This window comes from Crotalus tigris, unplaced genomic scaffold (genome assembly GCF_016545835.1).
Source record: "Crotalus tigris isolate CLP2741 ecotype Arizona unplaced genomic scaffold, ASM1654583v1 scf7180000018221.231157, whole genome shotgun sequence".
NCBI lineage: Eukaryota > Metazoa > Chordata > Lepidosauria > Squamata > Viperidae > Crotalus > Crotalus tigris.
The window spans coordinates 77,275-104,939 of NW_024096889.1; the positions used below are offsets into that span (position 1 = coordinate 77,275).

A 27,665-nucleotide genomic window follows, 5' to 3' on the forward strand; every position below is an offset into this window, starting at 1 on the left:
CTAGAGTAGGGGTGACAAACTGCCAGCCCATGGGCCGGATGCATTTGTAGCTGTTTGCAGCATCCTATGGTCATGTGACCATGATTTATATATTTTTTCCCCCAGTATATGTTTACTTCCAGTTTCTGGCACAAAATGCCCATTATAGACAATGGGTCCATTTAATGGTTGCAGACTTCCTTTTTTAACATTATCGTAACAGCAAACAGTCGCTAAATAAGGCAGTTACTAAATGAGGACCACCTCTAGGATTGCAACAATGCTTAAAATGTGAAGAACAAACCAGTTTACCTTTTGCATCTCTGTTCTTAGCTACGAATCCAAGGGAAAATCTGACTCGTCAAGCAATAGCGCAGTGCTTAAACTTGCCAAAGGAGACGAAGTGTGGTTGCGGATGGGCAACGGGGCACTGCATGGAGATCATCAACGCTTTTCCACTTTTGCTGGGTTCCTTCTTTTCGAAACCAAATAGGTTTACTCACTGGAAATGAAGTACAATATTGCTATTCGGTTTCCCTGCTCTTTGGATTAGCATGGGAACATAGTAAAATCCCAGGGTCTGTCTTGACACCAATATGCTGTGAACTATGAAACATGGTAAGAAGAGGTTAGGCCTGAATTTATATATGCCCTTTTATGACATTTTGCCTCCCACTGCACATTCTTACCTTCTTGCTAATGGATACTGAATAGTTACCAAATGCCTAGTCCTAGTAATTTAATAGAGTGATGATTATAGCCTCTTCTTTTTCCATTTTCAACCAGCAATTTTTATATGATCTTGTGCTCTAATGGATATTGCATGTACAAACATTCAGATGGGATATCATTGTATCAACAAGTCATATGTGTTTGGAAGCTTCTGTATTTTTAAATGCAAAAATATAAATTCAGGTAGTCTTTGACTTACAACCATTCTTTTAGCGGCCGTTTGAAGTTACAACGGCAATGAAAAAAATGACATATAACCAGTCCTTGCACTTACAAGCGTGGCATCACCCTCACAATTACATGATCAAAATTTGGGCACTAGGCAACCGTATATATTTATGACAATTTGAGTGTCCTGGGGTCACATAACCACCATTTGCAACCTTCCCAGTCAGCTTCTGACAAGCAAAGTCAATGAGTAGAAGCTGGATTTGCTTAACAACCACATGATTTAACAACCATTGCAAAACAAGTAATAAATTTGGGCACGACTCATTTAACAACCACCTTGCTCAGCAACAGAAATTCTGATCCCAATTATGGTTGTAAGTTGAGGATTACCTGTACATACCCGTCTCCATTCTGCAATCATATTATAACACGGGGATATACTTACACTATATATGCATAAATATATCAAAAAACAGGGAAATAACATTTAGAAGGAGACCAGCTGCATTTTTTCAGACAGCTTTATGAAAAAAAGCAAACGCTTTCCAGATGAATCCAGTGAATCTTGACTATTGTTAGCAAGTAACTCTTAAAATACCACATAAACAACTGTGAGATTTTTCCTCTTGGTTTAAATAATTGATTGAATCCTGCATTTAATGTTTTGAATGGGTTTAACATAGGTAAAATTGAATTGGTTGGCTTCAAACAGATAAGTGCAACAATCTCAAAATGTGCATTTTTGTATGTTTGTGTGTCTATATTCTGTGGTCAATGAAGTGTATCCTGCTTATTTCTGTCACTTTGACTGAAGATTTGCTATAGATCTTCTAATTTCCACTTCTTCTCAGTCTTTGAAAAATAAATATATCAGTTTTAGGTCTGATTTTTATTTTCATCCTTTGTGAAAGCATTTTAAGAACAAGCTGATTAGATTCTGGTAAATTATTCATTGGCAGAGCAACAAAGGATAGTCTTTTTGAAGCTGGTAGGCTATATACAGTATTACTGCGAGACTTAAGTCTTTTAAATAATGTTTTTAAGTATACATTAGCACATTGAATATTTTAGACTTAGTAGGAATTGCAATCTGTAGTAGATGTTCTTTAAAAAATGTAGCCTTCTTTAGAATGCATCAAAGAAGAATGTAACCTTTTTAAAATATATTAGCAAGATGATGGCATGCTTTCAAAACATAGTTTCACTCTCTTATTCGTTTACTAATAATAGTATTCTGATCCCTGTTCTTAGTATGGATGTCTTCTGAATTTGTTTTTATGTGTTTCAAGTATTTGTTTATTTTTGTACAGAACACTTACTAAATAAAGATCATTTTGAATAAGTATTTTGTGCACTTATGATTGTAATTCCAGGCACAATCATAATGGTCTGATCCCATATTAGGTAGCCTCATATCAAAGACAATTAGTAACTTGGCTTTCAAACAAATTATACTTAGGGTGCTTAGAACATATAATTATACGTTCAAACCCCTATTCCAAATGCAGGTAGCCCTCGACTTACAATCAAAATTGAGTCCAAAATTTCTGTTGCTAATCGAGACAGTTGTTAAGTGGGTTTTGCCCCATTTTACCTTTCGTGCCACAGTTGTTAAGTGAATCCCTGCAGTTGTTAAGTTAGTAACATGGTTGTTAAGTGAATCTGGCTTCTCCTTGACTTTACTTGTCAGAAGGTCACAAAAGGTGACCACATGACCTTGGGACACTGCAACCCTCATAAATGAGTCAGTTGCCAAGCTGTCTGAATTTTGATCACCTAAGTATAGGGAAGCTGCAACGGTTGTGTGAAATAAGTCACTTTTTTCCAATACTGTGTAACTTCAAACGGTCACTAAACAAACTGTTGTAAGTTGAAGACTGCCCGTACATAGAATCTGTCATCCTTCACTTCCTGAACAATGGGTGGGATGAAATTTCTTCTAGGGCTAATAGACGAGGCTCAGCCATTCTCACCTAAATGCAATATTCTTCCCAAGCAGCTATGTACCGTTTCCCTTCTCCTCCTGCAATGCAGTTTTCTCAGGAAAACTACATCTGCCTATAGTTCACTTCCTGTAAGGTAAAAGATAAAGGAGATCCTGTGGATTTTAGTCAGCTAGTCATTGCCAACTATAGGGAGTGGTGCTCATCTCTGTTTCAAGGCCATTGAGCCAGTGTTGTTTGAAGACATTTCCCATTATGTGGCCCGCATGATATCATATAGCGCTGCCACTTTCCATCAAAGTGGTACCTCTTTATCTACTTGCATCTGCATGCTTTTTAACTGCTAGGTTAGCAGAAGCCGGGGTGAGGATGGGCTGCCAGCTTTCCAGCCAACAAGCCCAGCGTCTTAACCACTGAACCACTGCACCACCTTATCACCTCCTATAGCCAAAATATTTTGGTAGTGCTGCAGAATCAGGACCTTTCACTCAGGTCTCTGCGATCTTTGAGAAGAGGATTCAGCTTTAATCAAGAAACAAAATGAAACTGACTGAGCTAACTCTGAACTGCAACCTTCAAGGACTAAAAAGACAACCTAAACAGAAACAGAGAGAACAGAATTTATCTAAGAGGATGTGGGAAGTCAGCCACCCCAAAGAAGGAAATATTAAAAGAGCAGAATATTATATTTCCTCAAAGGAACTTAAAGAGTGAGAAAAGCATGCCCAGTTTTTCTTAATAGACCAAAGTCTCCCTCTCCCAAGCAGAAACCAGCTCTGTAGAAATGCAGATGTAAATAATCCATTCAGGAAGGTTGAAGCTAGAAGATTAAGAAGACACCTAAAATCTATATACCCCACCCAAACTCTAAGACGACATAATAGAATTCACCCACAGATGCCAAAGTGGCACACTCAGACTTAGGTCAAAATGTATGACACAGGAAATACAAAGCCTTAAACAGGAACAAGAAACAAACTCAAGAGTCCCAGAAGGTATAAAACCCACTCCCTATATGTGCTTCCTCTCTTTTCTTCCAGAGCCATATTTCTGTCTGGCTCTCCTCTTCAATAAATTGCAACCTTCTTTCTAAAGCAGTCGCCATGTTGTTTATTCCCACCTTGGAGTGGACCCTGATGAAGACTATGGAAAGATTCACCCAGAATCCTCTGAAAGGGCAATAATAAAATCAAATCATTCAATCTCTTTATGAAGTATAACAGTAGTCCACAACCTGTGGGCCGTGGCTACTTGGCCACCGGGCTGCATGAAGGGATGGCCAGTGCATGCCCCCCACACTCACACTAGCAGTGAGCATCTCGCTGGCACTAGTGCCACCCTGCCCCTGAGCGGGGCAGTACATGAAACCACGCCCCCTCTGGTCTGCAGAAAAAAACACTCTCCACGGAACCGGTCCCTGGTGCTCAAAAAGTTGGTGTGTAGGCAATGCATGATGCGGTTCACGCATTGCCCACACACCAAAAGAACCGGATAGTGAGCAATACAGCTGTGAAGAAATTTCTAAAAATGAAGCATTCAATTCTCCAGCCTCAATGTTTGATTGCTATTAGCAAAAGTACATATCTTTTCGGTGAAATGCCAGTACTTCCAGATAAAGTGGAAAACTGATTCTCTGGACCATCAGAATAAAAGATCTGTCTCATTTATATTATAAAATTTGAGAAAGAAAAAATGCCTTATATTTTGTGCCAGCTCCGTTTTACTTAAAATCAAGACAAGAAATAATTATTTAGCATATGCATATCATACATGAACTAACAATATATATTAATATTTCATCTAGATTAATAGAATCAAATAAAATATAAATGTTAAAAGATCTATGTTCAAATACCGGTGTCTAGGCCACAGCAACCCATGGCTCCGGAGCTGCATGCGGCTCTTTGAGCCTTCCCCTGCAGCTCCCAGCCTCCTCTGCCATTTGCAGAGAGAGACAGAGACAGAGAGAGGAACTTGCACTTCCCTACTTCTCTGTCTGTCTCTGTTTCTCTCTCTGTGTGTTTGTGTTTGTGTGTGTGTGTGTGTGTGTATAAAAGAGAGTAGACTCACGGTGTTCTCTGAAGAGCTGAAAAGCTTTTGGGGCGGGGCTCCTCCCTTTGCTGCATCTCTGCAGGAAGCAGGAAGGGCAGGAGAGAGCTAGCTAGCCCAGCCATGCTGACTCAGGAATTCTGGGAGTTGAAGTCCATGAGTCGTAAAAGAGCAGAGGTTGCCCATCCTGAGCTTGTTGGAGAACAGCTTGAAGCCAGCTTGCCAGGTGAGCAGAAGATTGGAGAGAGGGAGGAGGGAGAGAAAAAGAGAAAGAGAGAGAGAGGGAGGGAGGGAGGGAGGGAGGGAGAGACACAGAGAGAGACCCTTTTGATATCTAAAATGAAGGTAACACTGCATATATCCTTTTTTACCTTTATGAGTAAAAAACATGCTCCTAGATTGGAGCGAAATGCAGAACAGACTGATTTGCAGCTCCCAGTGTTTTGTTTTCGGTGGGAAACGGGTCCAAGTGGCTCTTTGAGTGTTTTGGGTTGCCTACCCGTGGTCTAGGCCATCTAACCATTGGATCAAAATATACATGACAACGAAAATAAAGCTGCTTTCTGCCACCTAGAGGGCACATATAAAGGCACATAAATATTCATATAGCTACACCACACTTTATAAAAACAAATTTTGCATGGGTTAAATCATGTTACTGGCAAGTACTATATTTTACAGCAAGTAATGCTGGTCCAAAATATTTATCTACCTGAGGACACACAGCAAATATAAGCTGCAAATCCAGGCTACCCAACTTATTTTTTACATCTAGAATCTCCTTCTGAAAATAAAAATACCATAATTATAAATAAGATGGTGAATATATTCTAGGGACATGAGGAATTGGCTTGACTGAATGAAAGGGCCAGTTTTATAAAGTGGCTGGCATTGATTGAAGCCAGTGTTTCTTAAATTGTTTTTCCTCTCAGGACCCCTTCACACTTTTAAAAATTAGGAGAACTCCAAAAGAGCTTTTCTCCATGTAGGATATTTTTTATCAATACAGGTAATCCTCAACTTACAACAGTTCATTTAGTGAACATTCAAAGTTATAACCGCACTGAAAAAAGTGAGTTATGACTGTTTTTCACACTTATGGCTGTTACAGCATTTCCATGGTCATATGATCAAAATTCAGACACTTGGCAAATGATTCGTATTTATAATGGTGAGTGTCCCGGGATCACGTGATCACCTTTTGAGAGCTTTTCACAAAATCAGTGGAGAAGCCAGATTCACTTAACAACCGTGTCACTAATTTAACAACTGCACTGATTCACTTAACAACTGTGGCAGGAAAGGTTGTAAAATGGGGCAAAATTCACTTAACAAATTATCACTTAGCAACAAAAAATTGGGACGCTATCATGGTCGTACGTTGAGGATTACTGTATTTACTGTATTAAAAACTGCAATTGACACATTTGACATGATTGTTTGATGAGATTTTAATATTGTATTGTTTTTCAATATAGGCTAAGCTGATAATTTTGATTTTGCAGATCCCTGAAAAGAGTCTTGAGGGACCATGCATTGAAAAACACTCATTAAAGCATGGTGGTTAATTACAACACCTATTTTCAAGATGAAAGAATGAAACCGTGGCATGGAGTAGATGTATTTCTTTATCAAAATGTCATTCCAAGCATGAGATGCCTTCCGAGTACCAACTTTCTGTTTTAATATATAAGATCTTTGGACAAACTAACACAAGCTATTCAGTTTGTCCCCTTTTGAAACAAAAATGTTATGGTAAATATGATGAAACTTGCTGAAATGTCCGAATCAACAATCTTGATGAGAGAAAAGACTTTATCTACATTTCATGGTGACTGGAAACCCCTTATAGACATTTTGAACGAAAGAGAAAACAATGAAATTATGTTATATAGTTTGATGATTAGAAAAAAATAAGATTGTATGAAAATGTAAGTTATGCTATAACTATAAAATAAGAGGCTAATTTATACTTATAATGGCTGAAATAAAATCAGAAGCTATTTCTTTATATTTTCCTTTTTTCTGCACTTTTGGCTTTGTTTTTTCTCTTCTTTTTCTTTATTCTAAATATTTTTCTTTTATTTAAATCCCTCTTTTTTTTACATCCCACTTTTATTTCTTTATGGGTGACACCAGGTAGAGAACATACATACTGCTCCTTCCTCTTCCTACTTAAAATATTTAAACTGTAAAATTTAAATATGATTTAAAATTAAAAAAAAATAAAAATACATAAATTCTAAATTTTAGTTTCTGCATTAAAAATCTTTTTTAAAAGTTTTTAATAAAGTTATTACAACTTTATTAAAAAAACTTTGTCAGAAGAAAAAAAGTGCTCAAATTAAATAGTTCAAGGGAAAACAAATTTCAATGAGTTGCAACGTCAGGAGGACTTGCAGAGGAAGAAAGGTCGGGGCCAAATGCGCAAAGATGCGGGCTCCAGAGCTGTGCATCTGCCCGGATCTCTGGAAGCCGAGCGCTCGCCAGGAGGCGGAGCCCGGCCAGGAGGCGGCAGCAGCGCTAGCCCTCGGTTTCCTCCCAGCCGGCCCGGCCTTATCTCCGCCCGGCGCCGCTTCTACGCTCAGTCCGCGATGGCGCTGCAGGGCGTGCGGGTGCTGGAGATGGCCGGTTTGGCGCCGGCGCCTCTCTGCGGCCTGATTCTGGCTGACTTCGGGGCGCGGGTGGTGCGGGTGGACCGCTCGCCCAGCACGCTCCTCAGCCCGGACACTGTAGGCCGCGGCAAGCGCTCCATCGCGCTGAACCTGAAGCAACCCCAGGGCGCCGCCACGCTGCGCAGGATGGCCCAGCGATCGGACGTCCTGGTAGATCCCTTCCGACCAGGTGCTTCTTCGGCAGGCGGGAGAGTCGGGGAAGTAATAATAATTGTTCTAACTGTCTAGTTTAACAAAGAGAAGGACGAGAGGGGACATGATAGCAGTATTCCAAGTGTGGCCTTACCAAGGCATTGTAAAGTGGTATTAATACTTCACGTGATCTTGATTCTGTTCCTCTGTTAATGCAGCCTAGCACTGTGTTGGCTTTTTTGGCAGCTGCAACACACTGCTGGCTCATATTTAAATGATTGTCCACTAGGACTCCGAGATCCCTCTTATAGTTACTACTATTGAGCAAGGTACCCCCTATACTATACCTGTACATTTGATTTTTCTTGCCTAAATGTAGAACCTTGCTTTTTTCACTATTGAATTTCATTTTGCTAGATAGTGCCCAGTGTTCAAGTCTGTTTATATCCTGCCTTTATTATTTTTACAAATCCAGGTAGCTGGATTTACTCCTCCACCAGCAAAATCAGCCAGAAGGTTGATAGGAGCATGAGGATTTTCATTTTTTCTGCCAAGATTAGACAGCACACCTATATACAAGAAATATTCCTCTTTAAAAAGTTACCAGGCAGTTTAGTATCTTTTTCTCTATCCTTTTAAAATGTAAATGGTACTTCCAAGTCTTGCATGAACTCTGCTCTTTCAATCAAAATGGAGCTGGAAGGGACCTTAAAGGTCTTCTAGTCCAACACCCAGCTCAAGCAGGAGACCCTAAACCATTTGAGACAAGTAGCTGTCCAGTCTCTTCTTAAAAACCTCCATTGTTGGAGCACCCACAACTTCTGAAGGCAAGTTCTACTGGTTAATTGTTCTCACTGTCAAGAAGTTTCTCCTTATTTCTAGATTGCTTCTCTTCTTGATTAGTTTCCATCCATTTCTTCTTGTCCTTCCTTCATGTGATTTGGAAAATAGGTTGATACCCTCCTCTTTGTGCCAGCCTCTTCAAATACTGGAATACTGTTATCATGTCTCCCCAGTCCTTCTTTTCTCTAGACTAGTCATAGACTTAGTTCCTGCAATTATTCTGCATATGTTTTAGTCTCCAGGCCTTTAATCATCGTAGTTGCTCTTCTCTGCACTTTTTCCAAAGTCTCAATATATTTTTTGTAATGTGACCACAACTGGATGCTGTATTCCAGGTGTGGTCTTACTAAGATTTTATAAAGCATTACTAATACTTCATGTGATTTTGATTCTATGCTTTTGTTTATACAACTCAGGATTGAATAAACAACCTTCCAGTTTCTGTTCTCACGGCAGTAAGATTACAGTGCTAAGTACAGACATACTGAGGGCTGATTCTTGCTGCTCTCGGGACTTGCTTGTTTTCTTGTAGCTGTTTCATCATCCGGCGCAGTGCGAGGGAGAAGGAGATTTGCTGGCTGTGTAATCATAGTTTCTCCTGCCAGCCTTGGTGTAGGTATAGCTTCTTTGTGCCCTGCCTCAAGACTGTCAGGGCAGGCTACTAGATATAGAGCTGCAAAGCTCACTCTCCCTGCAAGTATGATGTTTTTACCTAGCTGATAATGAAACAGCATGAAAACAACCAAGCTCGGACACCAAGAAACCATCACTTCAATCCCCAGCTACAGATACTGTTTTCTACAAATTACAGGTAGTCCTCAACTTACGATCACCACCGAGCCCAAAATTGTTAAGTGAGACACTTGTTAACTGAGTTTTGCCCCATTTTTACAACCTTTCATGCCACAGTTTTTAACTGAATCACTGCAGTTGATAAGTTAGTAATCTAGTTGTTAAGTGAATCTGGTTTCCCCATTGACTTGGTTTGTCAGTAGGTCACAAAAGGTGATCACATGACCTTTGGACACAGCAACAGTCATAAATATGAACCAGTTGCCAAATATCTGAATTTTGATCACATGATCATGGGGATGCTGCAAAGGTCGTAATTGAAAAACGGTCATAAGTCACATTTTTCAGTGCCATTGTAACTTTGAATGGTTACTAAATGAACTACTATAAGTCAAGGACTACCTGCACTTTGGGTATGAACTACTGATGGCAGATAACCAGTTTGGTCTGGTGGCTAAAGCTCTAAGCTAGAAACCAGGAGAGTGTGAGTTCTAGTCCTGCCCTAGGCTTGAAAGCTGGCTTGGTGACCCTTAGTCCATGATGCAGGCTTGGGCGACAAGCTGGTCTGTCGATTCCTGTTAACAACCAGTGGATCAACTTTCAGTTGATCTGAAAAAAGTGGACCCAGCACCTGCAGAAAAATGCTAGGGGGAAAAAAAAACACCTTCTGAAGATAGCTCCATACCCTACATTTCAATTGGATTTTCCTTATTTCTTTCCTCCCAACTCACTTTCTGGTTGTATTTTAATTTTCTTCCCTGACAAAAGTAAAGTGTTTTGGGGTGTTTGTCTCTCTCTTGAAAAGGCCATCCTATCGCAAGAAAAAGGTCTTGAATTCAAACTTGCCTCCTGATGACTATGGTGGTCTACACGTGCCATTTTCTTGTCAACATTGTGAAAGTAGTTAGCCATTGCTTTCTTCAAGGATGTTTTTTTAAACTTCCTAGCATAGCCAATAGCTGTGGGGTTTCCTGGTGGTCTCCCATCCAGATACCAACCAGAAATTAGCCACGGTCATCTGTTTTAGGCAATGGTGATAAAGGCAAAGCTAACTTAGGGGCTGCAAATTTGCAGCCGTTGCAGCATGCCTGTGGTCAGGTGGCCACAGCTTGGGTGCTCAGGCACCTGGCTCCTGATTATGAATCACAGCAAGCCACAGTCACATGATTGCTATTTGTGACCTTCCTTGCTGGCTTCCCCTAAACGAAGTCAATGGAGAAACAGACAGGGAAGATCTCAAGGTCCTTCCAAAAGTTATTCCCATCACTTCCCCCCCCCCCAAAAAAAACTACACTACGGTGTACGAGAATCCAGAAATCTCATACTGTACAACATCCCATGTCTGCCCAAGCTTTGAATTGACCTGTGTTGGACTGCCTGAGCTAATTAGTACCAGTCTGTGTCACCCACTTGCCTTCCCACATTCAGGAGTGCCTGCCTGTGGTCCTTGCCAACTTACCCATGGTACTCCTCCACCCACTTGCAGTTCTCTCTTGCCAGCTTGCTTGCCTAGGACTCCACTCATGTGAGGTCCTCACTTACAGACCCATGCAGTCTCTGGGTTACAACAGCAAGAGATCACATTTTATGACTGAATTGCTTAGCAATGGAAAGTCTGATTCCAACTGCTGTCGTAATCTGAGGACCACCTCAAGTGGCAATTCTGCCTTCACGTTTAGCAACATTCCATGTGTGTAATATGTGTACAATATATTTGTCAATCTAATTTTTTAGTTTTCACAGAAGTTGGATATTTTATTTTCCTTTTCAGGTGCCATGGAAAAGCTTGGTCTTGGTCCAGATATCCTCCTTCGAGATAATCCCAGACTCATCTATGCCAGGTTGACAGGATTTGGCCAATCAGGAAAATATGTCAGACTGGCAGGCCATGATATCAACTATTTGGCAGTGTCGGGTATGTGATTGTATAACCTCCGTTAAAGAAAATTTCTAAGTTAAATATCTAAACCATACAGAGTTACAGTTAACATAGTTAAAAATACAGTGAAGGCTTTGTTTTTATTTTTATATGTTTTTAAGCCAGTGAATAATTGAAACTCATGAATATGTGCATGATTGCTATTCATTATTTTAAACTTGTTAATTTGAAGATGAGAGGCCTGCAATTTTCAGAATTCTCCAGCCAGCATGCTAGATTACACCATCCAGAGTATATTTAGGTAGATTAATAAATATTTCATTCGCTGTTGCAAAACAGTGAGCTATGGAGTAAAACTAAAACAATTTGTTTATTCACTACAGTTATATCCCATCTTTCTTTCAAGAGTTCATGGCTGTTTACATGGGAATCTCCAAAATATCTCTACAAGAGCACCCCATGAATTAGGCTGGGCTAAAAGAAATAGGAGTAATTTCCCCAAAGTTACCCAGAAATTTTCCAAAACTGAAAATGGTCTTGTACCCAGGCTCTGTCCAACCCCTTAATCACTATTACAGGATGACATCAGAATTTCTGGAATTGGCTTACATTTTGTCCTTGGCTAAATCAATGTTTTTCAAACTTGGCAACTTTAAGATGAGTGGACTTCAGCCTCAGCATTCCCTAGCCAACATGATTACACTGTCCCAGAGACTGAAAAAGCATAAAAAAATAATTGCAAATCTCCTTTATTTTGTTTAGTACAGTGTTTCTCAACCTTGACAATTTTAAGGCATGTGGACTTCAACTCCCAGAATTCCACAGCCAGCAATGCTGGCTGTGGAATCCTGGGAGTTGAAGTCCACATGCCTTAAAATTGTCAAGGTTGAGAAACACTGGTTTAGTATAAGGTGGGACAAAGATAAAGTTCCTCAGTCTTTCAAGATTCTGTTATTATACCCTACAGCAATAAATAGCATTATTGGAATCCTGTCAGTGTGCTATTATCTGTGAACACATATCTAAATTTAAAAGACAGTAGGTTGGATTGCAACAGATTTCATACTTGGAAGTACCATTTACATTTTAAAAGGATAGAGAAAAAGATACTAAACTGCCTGGTAACTTTTTAAAGAGGAATATTTCTTGTATATAGGTGTGCTGTCTAAACTTGGCAGAAAAAATGAAAATCCTCATGCTCCTATCAACCTTCTGGCTGATTTTGCTGGTGGAGGAGTCATGTGTGCAATGGGTATCATCATGGCCTTGTATGAACGTACAAAATCTGGAAAAGGGCAAGTCATTGACGTTAGCATGGTAATTATTTATTTATTTATAGAAGAACCAAGAAACTGTCTTAGGAAGCCAACCTCCTTGGCCCTAAAGACTTTTTCTTGGTCCAGATTCCATTTGAGCTTTATTTTGTGTGTTTTTTATTTATTTGTTTAATAATAATAATAATAATAATAATAATAATAATAATAATAATAATAATAATGTTGGAAGGGACCTTGGAGGTCATCAAGTCCAACCCCCTGCTCAGGCAGATAACCATTTCGGACAAATGGCTGTCCAGTCTCTTCTTAAAAACCTCAGTGTTGGAGCATTCACCACCTTTGGAGGCAGGTTGTTCCACTGGTTAATTGTTCTAACTGTCAGAAAGTTTCTCCTTAGTTCTAGGTTGCTTCTCTCTTTGATTAGTTTCCATCCGTTGCTTCTTGTCCTGCCTTCAGGTGCTTTGGAGAATAGCTTGACTCCCTCTTCTTTGTGGCAGCCCCTGAGATATTGGAACACTGCTATTATGTCCCCCCTCGTCCTTCTCTTTGTTAAACTAGACATACTCAATTCCAGCAACCATTCCTTATATGTTTTAGCCTCCAGTCCCCTAATCCTCTTTGTTGCTCTTCTCTGTACTCTTTCTAGAGTCTCAACATCTTTTTTACATCATGGTGACCAAAACTGGGTGCAGTATTCCAAGTGCGGCCTTACCAAGGCATTGTAAAGTGGTATTAATACTTCACGTGATCTTGATTCTGTTCCTCCATTAATGCAGCCTAGCACTGTGTTGGCTTTTTTGGCAGCTGCAACACATTGCTGGCTCATATTTAAATGATTGTCCACTAGGACTCCGAGATCCCTCTTATAGTTACTACTATTGAGCAAGGTACCCCCTATACTATAACTGTGCATTTGATTTTTCTTGCCTAAATGTAGAACCTTGCTTTTTTCACTATTGAATTTCATTTTGCTAGATAGTGCCCAGTGTTCAAGTCTGTTTATATCCTGCCTTTATTATTTTTACAAATCCAGGTAGCTGGCATATCTAATCTTCCTCTTTCTAGTTCTCTCTTGAATTCCTGGTGAGCTGTTGCGAGCTATAGTTAATGAAAATGGAAGTATGACTTCCCCTAGCAAAGGGTGAAGTTGTCCTATGTGTGTCTATGATATTGAAATAATACTGAGCATGTTTTCTTGAAAAATTGATGTATTAATATGTGCTAGTACAGGATCAGTATCTGTCCCGAGAATCTACACTTCAGTTACAGAGTTTTCTAACTGTTATAGCAGTGGTTCTCAACCTTTCTAATGCCGTGACCCCATAATACAGTTCCCCATGTTGTGGTGACCCCCAAGTGGGGTGTGGCCACCAATAAGAGGGATCTCGGAGTCCTAGTGGACAATCATTTAAATAAGAGGGAGTAGGACAGCTAGGGAAAAGGGAACAAAATGGTGGACAGCATGGTTTGGGGTCCCGACCCACAGGTTGAGAACCACTGTGTTATAGAGATGTTTTAATGAGACTTTGTAGCGTTCCTTTAGCAATAAAGTTTGTATACAGTTTGTTCTTAGCTTTTGCTGATCCATAGACAATTACTTTCGGAATAAAGGTAATAAAAAATCAAGGACAGGATATTGCCTACGGAGGGAGACGAAGAGAGCTAAAGAATAGAAAGGCAGTAATTGGAAAAAAAAAACCCACTGGAGATGTGAAAAAGAATATACGCCAGAATTACAAACTTTGCTGTTAGAATTTCAGGAAAACATTGAGGGAACAGGATGTCAAAAAATTCAAGATGGCAGCCATGCCATCATGATCATCATCTTAATGTTTTTGACCTTCCTCCATGTTGAGAAAATGAGAGGAATGATGAGGGCATTTACTTCACCCACAAGAAAGAATATTTATTTGAACAGTGCTATATATTCCTGTTGGCATCATCTTTGCATAGGATGTTACCCAGTTGTTTCTGTGTTGTCTCTTTAAGGTAGAAGGTGTAGCATACCTAAGTTCCTTTCTGTGGAAATCTCAAAAAGTGGGCCTCTGGAAGAGGCCACGTGGGGAGAACCTGTTGGACAGTGGAGCCCCATTTTATGAAACATACGAGACCTTGGATGGGAAATTCATGGCAGTTGGTGCACTGGAACCACATTTTTATGAGCAGTTCATCAGAGGTAAGTTAATCTGTACCAGTTAATCCTTTTAAGAACTGCAAAAGACTTTGGACTGATGCCATGAGTGTCCTGGTTCCGAAAGATGAAACTCTTCAAAGAACTTTGAGGCATTGTTTTCCTTAAAGAATCTTTAATTGAGCAGCATAGCTTCGGCAGGTACATAAGCGAAGCCAGAATCTGACTTCCCCTCCCTTCAGCACATAGATCAAAGAGCAATTCCCTCCCACAACTAACAGTCATAAATCACACTCTCCAATTAGTTTGAAGTGCTGGCTTTCCACCCAGATCTTTCTCCCGCCATCCCTTATCAGTTCTTATTACAATATTGTAGTCTAACTCCCATCGCATTCCTCCCCCTCCCCCAATATCATCTAATTCTAAGAGTAACGTATAAGAAAAAAAAGGTTACATTTCCATATGTTATCAAAGCAAGAACATCCAATGTTAGCAGAATTGACATCGTGTTTCTAAAACATTTTAATAATCTTTGTACAGTTATCAGCATGTCTGCATAGTTGGGTGTAGAGCAAATGTCTCATTTCATCAGTGGAGAAACTTAAAATTAAGAATCAGTGAGCTTATTGTTGCTATATTGTTGCTTCTGGTGGGAGTTTTAGAAATTGTTTTATCTGCTGAACTGAGTTACTGTAGGTTTTCCCAATAACTGATATTTTTCTGTGTATCTTTTTAATAAACACACCATATTTATGTTTCCAATTGCATTGTTAAAAAATAAACTTTGTGCCACCTTTAGAAAACAGATCCACAGATAAATGATGGATAACTGTATTAAAAGCAGTGCAACATGAAATATTGGATATTTTTTTTCTTATAAATGGAAATTCTTTTAGAAAAATATAAACATGCTAAATGAACTCAGAACCTTATTACATACACTAGGTTTTTTTTGTGGTTTAGTAACTTTCATGTTATTCTGTATCTGTATGGGAAATAATCTGCTTTTAAATGCATTGCTCCCTTTAGAAATTGCCTGGCTAATTAAAAAGCAATTTGCCAATGGGCATGTACATGCATTTATTTACTGTGCTTTAGGCAGCTAGGCTTCAGAACAACAAAAGCTGATATTTTTTGATTTTCCTTCAAATCCTAACATGCTGAGACCTTTTTCTCCCGTTTCGTTTTTCAAAATAAAGAGTTCAGCAAATTAGTTTTAAAGAACAAAGCTATGTAGTACGTATTAATTTGTTTTCTGGGAATGCAGAGGTGCCAGAGGCATATTAATGCTGGAGCAGCACTCATTGTGTCTCTTCTTTCATTTCTACAGTCAGGGGGTTGTCTGTTGTTCAGGAGGGCCCCAGAGAATCCATTCTGGGATCTCGTAGATTTTGTGAAAGCATTTAAAAAAGGAAATTTGATTCAAATTTGACTGCCGGTGATTTCTTGGTACCTTAATGCAGTTTTCTTGGCCTGGTAGGGAAGCGGTTTTTCAACTTCAGCTTCCAGGTTTGATGGGCTCCCATCCAACGTCTAACCAGGGCAAAGCTACTTAGCTTCCAAGCCAAAGCAGCCTAATTATTGCCACTAGCTGAGGTGGAAGCATTTTAGAGCAGAAGAATTGACTCTTATTGCCATACGGTGGTGTCTGTTTGACAAGGAGCTATTGGGTTGTGGGCTACTCTTGGTCCAGCTATCAGTGGGGAATGATTTTTATTGTACAGGTAGTCCTTGACTTACAACAGCTCATTTAGTGACCATTCAAAGTTATAACAGCACTGAAAAAAGTGACTTTATGACCAATTTTCACAGTTATGACCATTGTAGCATCCTTATGGTCATGTGATCAGAACTCAGACATTTGGCAAGTGACTCATACTTATGACAGTTACAGTGTCCCGGGTCACATGATATCACTTTGACAAGCGCTTTTTACAAACAAAAGTTTCAAATTGCTGATCAAGATGTGATAATTTTAAAAGAGATACCTCCAAAAATTTTAAGAGCCAGAAAAGATTTTACTTTTTTGTCTGATGAGCTAAAACATCGTCAGATTCAGTTCAGATGGGAGATTCCAAGAGGAATAATAGTAAATTATGAAGGGATACGTCACAGATTAACTACTGTTTCTAAGGCAAGAGATTTTTATCAGTCTATCTTAAAAGCAAGATTGTCATCACCCCACAAATAAGGATAACGGAAGAGTCTCTTATGGCAGGAGCTTCATCAATGATGGTTATGGAACAAGCTGCACAGAATTTTGACATAAAAGAGCAAAGGATGACACGAGCCGCCCATAAACGTAAAGAAAAAGAGCAGTTGCAGAAGAGTGGTGATAAAGTTGAAAGTATGGTTGCTACAGAGCCTGTGGGAGGGACAAGACCAAAAAGATCTTCGACAGCTGATCTGCAGGCCATGCTCCAGGCCAGTGGAGATGGTCAGGTTCCTGACCTGGAATGTTAATGGCTTAAATGTGCCACAGAAACGAAGAAAGATTTTTCATTACTTGAAACAACATAATAATGATTTGATATATTTGCAGAAGACTCATATAACTTTAAAGGATTCTAAATTTTTGATGAATTCCCGTCTGGGCTCACATTTTACTGCTCTGGCTCCAGGGAAAAAAGGGGGAGTGGTAATTTATGTGAAGAAAACTTTTTCAGCTAAACTAATTGAGGCTGATTCTGAAGGAAGATATCTTTTTGTGGAATTATTATTATAAGGCCGAAAAGTTCTTATTGTTGGACTATATGCTCCCAATCAACAACAGAAACAATTTTATAAGTTGCTGCATGGTAAGATATCTCAGTTGGATTATAAATCGGCAATTTTGATGGGTGACTGGAATGGGGTGTTAGACTCAACTATAGACAAAAGAAGTTCCTCTAAAACTTTTATTCAAACTAAACTACCTATGACTTTTTTTGATTTGAAAGAAGAATTGGAGCTTATCGATATTTGGCGAGAAAGGAACATAAGTGATAGAGACTTTACTTTTTATTCTGATAGACATCAGTCATTCTCAAGGATTGATTTTTTTCTGATTACTAGTGACTTCCTCTCTAGAGTGAGGAAGGTGAAAATTTTTCCTAGAACATTGTCAGATCATAGTCCTGTGTGGATGGAGTTATATTCGGAGGATGGGAATAGAAGATCTTGGAGACTGAATGAGAACTTGTTTAATCAGGAGGAGTTTGTACAAAAGTGTAAAGAACATTTAAAGGATTTTTTTTGCTATAAACATGAATAAGGGGACATCGATGTCTATGGTTTGGGATGCCAGTAAGGCATATATGAGGGGAATTTTGATTCAATTGAATAAAGTTTTTAGGGAAAAGGGGTTACAAAGACGTAGAGAAATAGAAGAAGAGATTAAATTAAAAGAACAAGAGTTGGTTCTTAACCCAACTGATAATAATTTAAAGGTATCCATAAAGATGCTTAAGGAACAATTTAACATGTTGATGGCAGATCAGGTGGCTACCAATCTGTCGTATATGAAACATAATACTTTTTGTAATGCGAATAAGCCTGGGAGGTGGTTGGCTTATCAGTTACGAAAGAAACAGAAAGCTAGAATTATAGAGAAAGTAAAGTATAAAGGTACTGAAGTTTTTCAGCAAGACTTGATTAGAAAAAGCTTTTTGGATTTTTATACAAAATTATATTCAAGTGATAATATAAAGGGTTTTGACATAGATAAATATTTACAATCAGTACATTTTCCTAAACTCTCAGAGGAACAACAAAATGGGATGAATAGCTTAATTACTGTGGAGGAAATTGGTTTAGCTATTAAGCAGTTAAAGGTTGGAAAGTCTCCTGGAACAGATGGATTGACTTCGAGGTATTATAAGATTTTATCTGAAGAAATGATAGGGCCATTAAAGGAACTCTTTAACAGTATTTTGTTGGGTATGCAAGTTCCTCCTTCTTGGAAAAGAGCTTTTATATCATTGATTCCGAAGGAAGATCAGGATCTTACAGAGCCTAAGAATTATAGGCCAATTTCATTATTAAATGTTGATTATAAGATTTTTACAAAAATTCTGGCAAATAGACTAATGCAGGTTATGAAAGATTTGATTCATAGTGATCAAGCAGGATTTATAACAGGGAGATATATGAAACATAATGTTAGACAAATTATTAATTTAATTGAGTACTTTAGATGACAAAATTCAAGACGTGGAAAGGAAGGTGGACTCCTCACAAGAAGATATTTTGATGTTTCAATATAGACAAATGGAGTATGCTCTGAGGATTAGAGGCCTCAAGGAAGATATGAATCAAGATTTGATGGAGGTGGTTCTTAGTGATCTGGCGCTGGCTTTGGATATGGATAAAGGAGAATTACAGAGAGAAGTAGAAAAAATTTATAGACTCAACTCCTGGATTGCTAAGCAGAAGAATTTGCCCAGAGATGTGGTGATTTACTTTACAAAGAAGTCCCTGCGGAATGAGATTATACAAGCTTTTTACAACAAAAGATTTCAGATTGCCGCCCAAGATGTCATCATTCTAAAGGAAATCCCATCTAAAATTTTAAGAAGTAGGAAAGACTTTGCTTTTTTAACCAATGAGCTTAAAGCTAGATCGATGCCATTCAGATGGGAAATTCCGATGGGTATCGTTTTGAGCCATGCTGGGACACGTTACAGATTGAACACAGTTGACAAAGCTAGAGATTTCTATACTTCGGTCCTGAGTGCAGGCTCAACTTCATCTGGTCGGAAATCTTTGAGTGCTAAGGAACCTGAGCAGCAATCTGAGGCACTAGATTTGGTTTCCGCAGGGATGATAGAAGTGGCAAAGCAACGCCAAACGGAGGCTAAAGAGCAGAGGATGACTCGTGCAGCTTATAAGCGTAAAGAGAAAGAGCAACGTAAAAAAGAGCCCAAAGAGAATTCTCCTGGAAGTGCATCACCGCCGGTGGGAGGAGCAAGACCCAAGAGTTATGCAACACACGCAGCTCTGTCAGAGTTTGATGGTGTCTTCTCCAGGCTGCGTGCCAAGGGAGATGGCAAAGTTTTTGACCTGGAATGTTAATGGATTGAATTCTCCTCAGAAACGGAAAAAAATCTTTTATTATTTGAAACAACATACCAATGATGTTATTTGTTTACAGGAAACTCATATTCTACTTAAAGATCAGAAATATTTAGTTAATGCTCGTTTGGGATCTCATTTTATATCTCCTGCACCTGGGAAGAAAGGGGGAGTTGTTATATATGTCAAACAAAACCTGCCAGCTTGTCTGGTAGAATCAGATCCCCAGGGGAGATATGTGATGATTGAACTTGGTATTTATGGTAAGAAAGTACTTATAGTTGGACTTTATGCTCCAAATCAACAACAGGAACAATTTTATAAACAGTTACACCAAAAAATAACTTTGCTTGATTATAGATCGGTGGTATTAATGGGTGATTGGAATGGTGTCTTAGATACACAAAGGGATAAGAAAGGTTCCTCTCCTTTTCTTAAACAAGCAAGGCTACCTAAAGCCTTTTTTGATATGAAAGAAGACTGGGAATTAAGGGACTATTGGCGGGAACGTAATCAAGAGGAGAGAGACTTTACTTTTTTTTCTGACAGACACCAATCTTTTTCAAGAATTGACTTTTTCTTGATTACCACGGATTTGTATAATAAAGTAAAGAATGTAAAGATTTTTCCTAGATCACTGACGGATCATAGTCCAGTTTGGATGGAGTTGATTCAAGAGAAAGAGGAAAGAAGATCCTGGAGAGTTAATGAAAATTTGTTTAGACAAGAGAAGAATGTTCAAAAACTAAAGGAGTGTTTAAAGGACTATTTTGCTTTGAATATGTATAAGGGGACTTCAATGTCAATGGTATGGGATGCAGGTAAAGCATTTATGCGCGGTGTTTTGATAAAAATGAATAATTTTTATAAGCGAAATCAGACTCAGAAACGTAGAGAACTTGAAGATGAAATTAAACTAAAAGAAAGGGCTTTGATTCTAAATCCTTCTGATGAAAGTACTAAAGAATCTGTAAAGTTATTAAGGTCACAATTTAATATGTTGATAGCAGATCAAGCTGCAACCAATTTATTATTTATGAAACAAAATACATTTTGTAATGCTAATAAGCCGGGGAGATGGTTGGCTTATCAATTAAGAAAGAAACAGAGACTGAGAATAATAGAGAAAATAAATTATAAGGGTAAACTAGTTTCTCAGAAGGAATTAATTAAAAAATCTTTTTTGGATTATTATCAAAACCTATACAAATCTACTAATGTACAACTGTTAGATATAAATAAATATTTAGCTGAGGCAAGTTTTCCTAAACTGACTGAGGATCAGAAATATGAAATTAATGGTTTAATTACTAAGGAGGAAATCGCCTCAGCAATTCAACAATTGAAATTAGGGAAAGCACCGGGTACGGATGGGTTAACAGCTGTTTATTATAAAGCTTTAATGGAGGAGATGATTCAACCATTAAATGATCTTTTTAATGGTATCTTACAGGGTTTAGAGATTCCTCCTTCATGGCGTAGTGCTTTTATATCATTGATTCCAAAGGAGGATCAAGATCTTACTTTACCAAAAAACTATAGGCCTATATCTCTTTTAAACGTGGATTATAAGATATTTGTAAAAATTTTGGTAAATAGGCTTATGAGGGTGGTGCATCATCTTGTGCATAAAGATCAATCAGGGTTTATAACAGGAAGGTATATGAAAAACAATGTTAGACAAATTATTAATTTATTAGAATACTTAGATAAGAACAACCAAGTTCCTGCAGGGCTCATATTTTTAGATGCTGAAAAAGCATTTGACCAACTGAATTGGCATTTTATGCTAAGAGTAATGGAAGAAATGAATTTTGGTGAAAACATATTACAAGCCCTTAAGGTAATATATCAAAAACAAACAGCACAACTTATTGTTAATGGAGGTTTGTCGGAGGTTTTCACAATAGAGAAAGGTACTAGACAGGGGTGTCCTTTATCGCCATTGTTGTTTGTTTTAACATTGGAAATATTATTGATTAAAATTCGAGAGTCTCAGGAAATTAAAGGAATATATGTTAATAAAAAAGAATATAAGTTGAGAGCTTTTGCGGATGACTTGGTTGTTACTTTGTCGCAACCTGATTATTCTGTAGTAAACTTATTACAGTTGATTCACCATTATGGTTTGGTCTCGGGTTTTAAGATTAATGTAAATAAGACTAAAATTTTACCTAAAAATTTGTCGAGTCAGGAGAAGCAGATTTTGGTTAACTCGACGGGTTTTGAGATTGTTAATAAGGTAAAATATTTGGGGGTGATGCTGTCTGTTTCTAATGCAAAACTATTTAAAAATAATTATGAAAGGTTGTGGGTCGGGGTACAGAAAGACTTGAAGAATTGGGAAAAGCTGCAATTATCCCTCATGGGAAGAATTGCAGTGATAAAAATGAATATTCTACCCAAGTTTCTTTTTTTGTTTCAAATGTTACCAATTTTGAAAAATGAGATTAATTTAAATGAGTGGCAGAAGGGTCTCAATAAATTTATTTGGGCAGGGAAAAAACCAAGGGTTAAGTTCAAAATTATGCAAGACTTCCGTGAGAGGGGCGGACTCAAGGTACCAAATTTGAAATTATATTATGATGCGGTGGTTTTAACATTAATTAGTGACTGGGTAAATTTGACAAATTCTGAGATACTTTATCTAGAGGGATGGGATTTACTTTATGGGTGGCATGCCTATTTAATATTTAATAAAAAAATAGATTGGGCTTTTAAATCTCATATTTTAAGAATTTCTTTACTTAGGATTTGGAGAAAATATTATAAAAGTGATTTTAAAGTACCATTATGGGCTATACCTTGGCATGCGATAGAAGGAATAAAAAGAGGGGTTAAAATGGATATGGTGTCTTATAGACAGTTACTTAAATGGGATGGACAAAACTGGCAATTAAAATCACGGGAAGAATTAGCACAAGAAAATTTTACTTATTCTTGGTTCCAATATAGGCAACTACTAGATAGATGGAAGATGGATTGTAAGGTGGGTTTTCTTAGAGAAGATGAAAATCTTATTAAGCAACTGAAGGATCAAAGACAAACCCACATTAAGAGAATTTATGGGGTTTTAGTTGAATTGGACTCAGAAACGGAACTAATTAAAGATTGTATGATTAGATGGGCGCAGAACTTTGGTGAGCCAGTTTCATTGGACACCTGGGAAACTATTTGGGTGAGAAATGTCAAATTTACTCAAGCACAGAATCTAAGGGAGAATTTTTATAAAATGTTTTATAGATGGCACCTTGATCCACAAAAAATGTCTTACATGTACCCTGACGTGCAACCTAAATGTTGGAGATGTGGTTATAAGGAGGCTTCCTATTATCATATTTGGTGGTCATGTAGAGAGATAAAAGCATTTTGGATCAAAATATGGTGGAATATCCAGAGAATTTTTAGAAGGAGGGTAAAATTTACTCCGCAATTATTTTTGTTAGGTATTGTTACAGATTGTGATACAAAGGAGGTTGTATTGATGTTAAACTTGATCACAGCCGCGAGGCTGTTAATTGGACAATATTGGAAGAAGGAATCTTTGCCTACATTGCAGGAATGGTTTTTTAAAGTAGCTTATCTGGCAGAAATGGCAAAGATTTCGGCTTTCTTAAAGCAACAAACGCAAGAGAAGTTTTTTGCTATCTGGGACAAATGGATAAAATTTATACAATTTAGATTGGGTATACAAAAATATTATATAGCTTTTTCATAAGTTTTATTTTTATATATATTATAGATATTTTTTTTATATATATAAATATAAAGTTTTTAATTTAATTTTTATTTTTATTTTTATTTTTTTTTTTTTTATTATTATTTCTTAAGCCTATATTCTGCTCTGGGAAGCTCAGGGGGGGGGAAGGGAGGGTTTTTGGGAGGGGTGTGGGGTGGGGGGTTTTTTTTATATGTATTGTTTAAATTTTTTTTTTCTTTTGTATATGTTGTTTTTTGTTCTGTATTGTTCTTGTTTTTTTTTGTAAAATTTATAAAACTTTTAATAAAAAAAAAAAAAAAAAAAATATAAAGGGTTTTGACATAGATAAATATTTACAATCAGTACATTTTCCTAAACTCTCAGAGGAACAACAAAATGGGATGAATAGCTTAATTACTGTGGAGGAAATTGGTTTAGCTATTAAGCAGTTAAAGGTTGGAAAGTCTCCTGGAACAGATGGACTGACTTCGAGGTATTATAAGATTTTATCTGAAGAAATGATAGGGCCATTAAAGGAACTCTTTAACAGTATTTTGTTGGGTATGCAAGTTCCTCCTTCTTGGAAAAGAGCTTTTATATCATTGATTCCGAAGGAAGATCAGGATCTTACAGAGCCTAAGAATTATAGGCCAATTTCATTATTAAATGTTGATTATAAGATTTTTACAAAAATTCTGGCAAATAGACTAATGCAGGTTATGAAAGATTTGATTCATAGTGATCAAGCAGGATTTATAACAGGGAGATATATGAAACATAATGTTAGACAAATTATTAATTTAATTGAGTACTTGGATAAGAATAATCAGATTCCTGTGGCTTTTAACTTTTTGGATGCTGAAAAAGCTTTTGATCAATTAGATTGGCAATTTTTATTTTTATTGGTAGAGAAAATGAATTTTGGGGATAATTTTTTACATGCACTTAAAGCTATATATCAGCAGCAATCTGCACAAATTGTTGTAAATGGGGGACTGACTGAGAATTTTAATATTCAAAAAGAGACAAGACAAGGATGTCCATTATCCCCATTGTTATTTGTTTTAACATTGGAAATTTTATTGATTCAGATTCGGGAATCAAAGTTAATCAAGGGTGTAAAGATAAGGAAGAATGAGTATAAATTGGCGGGCATTCGCGGATGATTTGGTTTTAATTTTGGAACAACCGAATCAGGCGATTGATGGTTTATTAGAACTTATAACACAGTATGGGAATGTTTCTGGTTTTAAAGTTAATAATTATAAGACTAAGATATTATCTAAGAATATGTCAGTTAAGGGCAGGGAAAGTTTGATTAAAGCCACAGGTTTTCAGATGGTAAAAAAGGTTAAATATTTGGGAGTATATCTAACTGCTTCAAATGGAAAATTGTATAAGAATAATTATGAACCATTATGGGCAAAAGTTCAAAAGGACTTAAGAGATTGGAAAAAAAATGCAATTGTCATTATTGGGGAGAATTTCAGCTATAAAAATGAATGTTCTACCAAAGTTTCTTTTTTTGTTTCAGATGATACCTATTCTTAAAAAAGAGGCAAATTTGGAGGAATGGCAAAAGGGTATCAATAATTTTATATGGGCCGGGAAGAAACCAAGGGTTAAGTTTAAGATATTACAGGATGCTCAAGAAAGAGGGGGACTTAAAGCACCTAATTTGAAATTATATTATGATGCAGCCGCCCTAACTTGGTTAAGTGATTGGCTTAACTTAACAAATATGGATATTCTTTTTTTGGAAGGTTGGGATTTAATATATGGTTGGCACGCATATTTAATTTTTAATAAGAAAGTCGATTGGACTTTTAAATCACATATTTTGAGGAATGCCTTACTTCGTGTTTGGAAAAAGTATTATTATAGATTAAATTATAAAATACCTATCTGGGGGATTCCCAGACATGCAATTGAGGGAACTTCTAAGGGGACAAATTTTGATAAAATCTCGTATAAAGAATTGTTAATTTGCTCTGGTTTGAATTGGCATTTGAAATCCCTAGATGTATTAAGGCAGGAAAATATTCTACAGTCATGGTTTCAATATTTACAAATAGTGGACAGATGGACTGTAGATAAGAAAGAGGGAATAACATTAGAAGATAGACAATTGGTTACTCAGATTAAAAATCAAAGTCCGGCTCATATAAAAAGAATATACAATGTTTTATTAGAGTTAGACTCGGAAACAGAATTGGTTAAAGATTGTATGATTAAATGGGCTCAGAATATACAGGAACCGATCTCATTGGATTTATGGGAGACAATTTGGACAAGAAATGTTAAATTTACACAAGCTCAAAATTTGAGAGAAAATTTTTATAAAATGTATTATAGATGGCATTTAGATCCTAAAAAATTATCTTGTATGTATTCCAATATACAGCCCAAATGTTGGAGATGTGGCAATAATGATGCGACATACTTTCATATTTGGTGGAATTGTAAAAAAGTAAAGGCTTTTTGGATTATGATTTGGTGGAACATTCAAAAGATTTTTAGAAAAAAGATAAAGTTTACTCCTCAACTATTTTTACTTGGTATTTTTGTTGACTTAAATGAAAAAGAAACTACTTTGATGTTGAATTTATTAACTGCAGCAAGGTTACTAGTAGGTTTATATTGGAAGAAAGATTCCTTGCCTACTTTAGAAGAATGGATATTTAAAGTATTTAGTTTTGCAGAAATGGCAAAAATTTCTGCTTATTTAAAGGATCATACACAAGAAAGATATATTATTGTATGGGGAAGGTGGATAGATTATATTCAGAAAAAGTATGGAATTAAAAAGTTTCATTTATTTTATGAATGAATATTAAATATTATAGAGAATTGTTTTATAGGTTATGGAGTTAAAGGTTAATTATGATAATTTTTTTTCTCTTTTCTTTTTTCTTTTCTTTTTTTCTTTTTTTTAAATTATTATATTATTAACCCTGTATTCTGCTCTGGAAAGTGAAGGGAGGGGGGTTGGGGGTGGGAGGGAGGGTAAGGGGGGTTTTCTTACTTTAAAATTTTATTGTATTTTTATAAATGTTTGTATGTTAAAAAATAAAAAAATTTCAATAAAAAAAAAAGATATCACTTTGACAAGCAAAGTCAATGGGAAAGCCAGGTTCACTTAACAAACATGTTACTAACTCAACAACTGCGTGATTCACTTAACAACGGTGTCAAGAAAGGTCATAAAATGGGGAAAAACTCACTTTAACAACTGTCTCACTTAGCAGCAAAAATTTGGGGCTCAATTGTGGTCGTACGTCAAAGACTACATATATTGCTATCCCTGCTTTGAATAGCAATAAAAAAGAGCTTTGGGTTGCAATTGTATGGTTACAAAAAGGGCCTTGTAGGTATGTCCACATTTTTCCAGAGAAGCACAGCAAATTTGTGTTTGAGTCAAGTTAATTAATATGTATCACTGAAATAATTTTGAATATTGAAGTAATGTTTTTGTTAAGCCAACAGTCTTGTGTCAGATTAATAACATCTGCACCATGACCATGTAGGCGGATTTTGTGTATTAGCAGGCATTAACATTTTGTAACTTTCCCCCCTCCCCCCATATTCCTAGTCTACCTTTTTAATTGTCTTCCCTTATATTTCTTGTTGCTCCCAATACATATTATTTGCTCAGTACAGCTTGCTGGCAAACACTCATTTTATTAAATTGGACTGTATATTTATTTTTAAAATCTCCAGGTTTGGGACTGGATCTTCAGAAACTTCCCCCACAGATGAGTTCCTCAGATTGGGCTGAAATGAAGAAGATATTTGCGGATGTTTTCAGAAAGAAATCCCAAGCGGAATGGTGTGAGATTTTTGATGGTGTTGATGCTTGTGTGACCCCAGTGCTGACTTTTGACGAAGTTGCCTCTCATCCCCATAATGAACAGCGAGGTTCTTTTCTTAAAAATGATCAGGAAGAGATAAGTCCAAGACCGTCTCCCCTTTTATCCAGAACTCCAGCTACACCTTCATTCAAGAGAGATCCTTTGATAGGAGAACATACTGAAGAAGTTCTCCTGGAGTATGGTTTTTCCAGAAAAGAGATTTCACAACTTCATTCGCTCCAAGTAATTGAATTAAATAACCTTAAAGCAAACTTGTAATATGAAATTCTGCAAATCAAGAGTTTGTCTTGGGCAAATCATATTTTTTACTGTAGCAGGATATGTCCAATTTTATCGAAATCTTCTGAATTTGCATTCATAGTTTGTTATGCATTCTAAACAACTCTTTTAAAAATAAATTTCTACAAATAATTTGTGGTTTTGTTCTGTAATTACTGA

The 27,665-nt window shown here is 37.1% G+C and overlaps 2 protein-coding genes across 4 annotated transcripts in view; both read left to right on the top strand.

Moving 5' to 3' along the window:
• C1QTNF3 (C1q and TNF related 3) overlaps window positions 1-1,457 on the top strand; it is a 37,090-nt gene extending 35,633 nt beyond the window's left edge. For 2 of the 3 annotated variants that reach the window (XM_039349040.1, XM_039349042.1), the window contains one exon: window positions 313-472. In XM_039349040.1, the coding sequence (XP_039204974.1) occupies window positions 313-472 (160 nt within the window). Of the gene's footprint in view, window positions 1-312 lie in introns of all 3 variants that reach the window. The other variant, XM_039349039.1, reaches the window with a different exon arrangement.
• Window positions 1,458-7,397: 5,940 nt separating this feature from the next.
• Window positions 7,398-27,638, top strand: AMACR (alpha-methylacyl-CoA racemase). Its single transcript, XM_039349045.1, has 5 exons — window positions 7,398-7,718; window positions 11,088-11,231; window positions 12,352-12,512; window positions 14,462-14,648; window positions 27,076-27,638. Exons 1-5 carry the CDS (start codon window positions 7,469-7,471, stop codon window positions 27,483-27,485), a joined length of 1,152 nt encoding a protein of 383 aa, XP_039204979.1. The 5' UTR covers window positions 7,398-7,468; the 3' UTR covers window positions 27,486-27,638.
• Window positions 27,639-27,665: the final 27 nt, after the last annotated feature.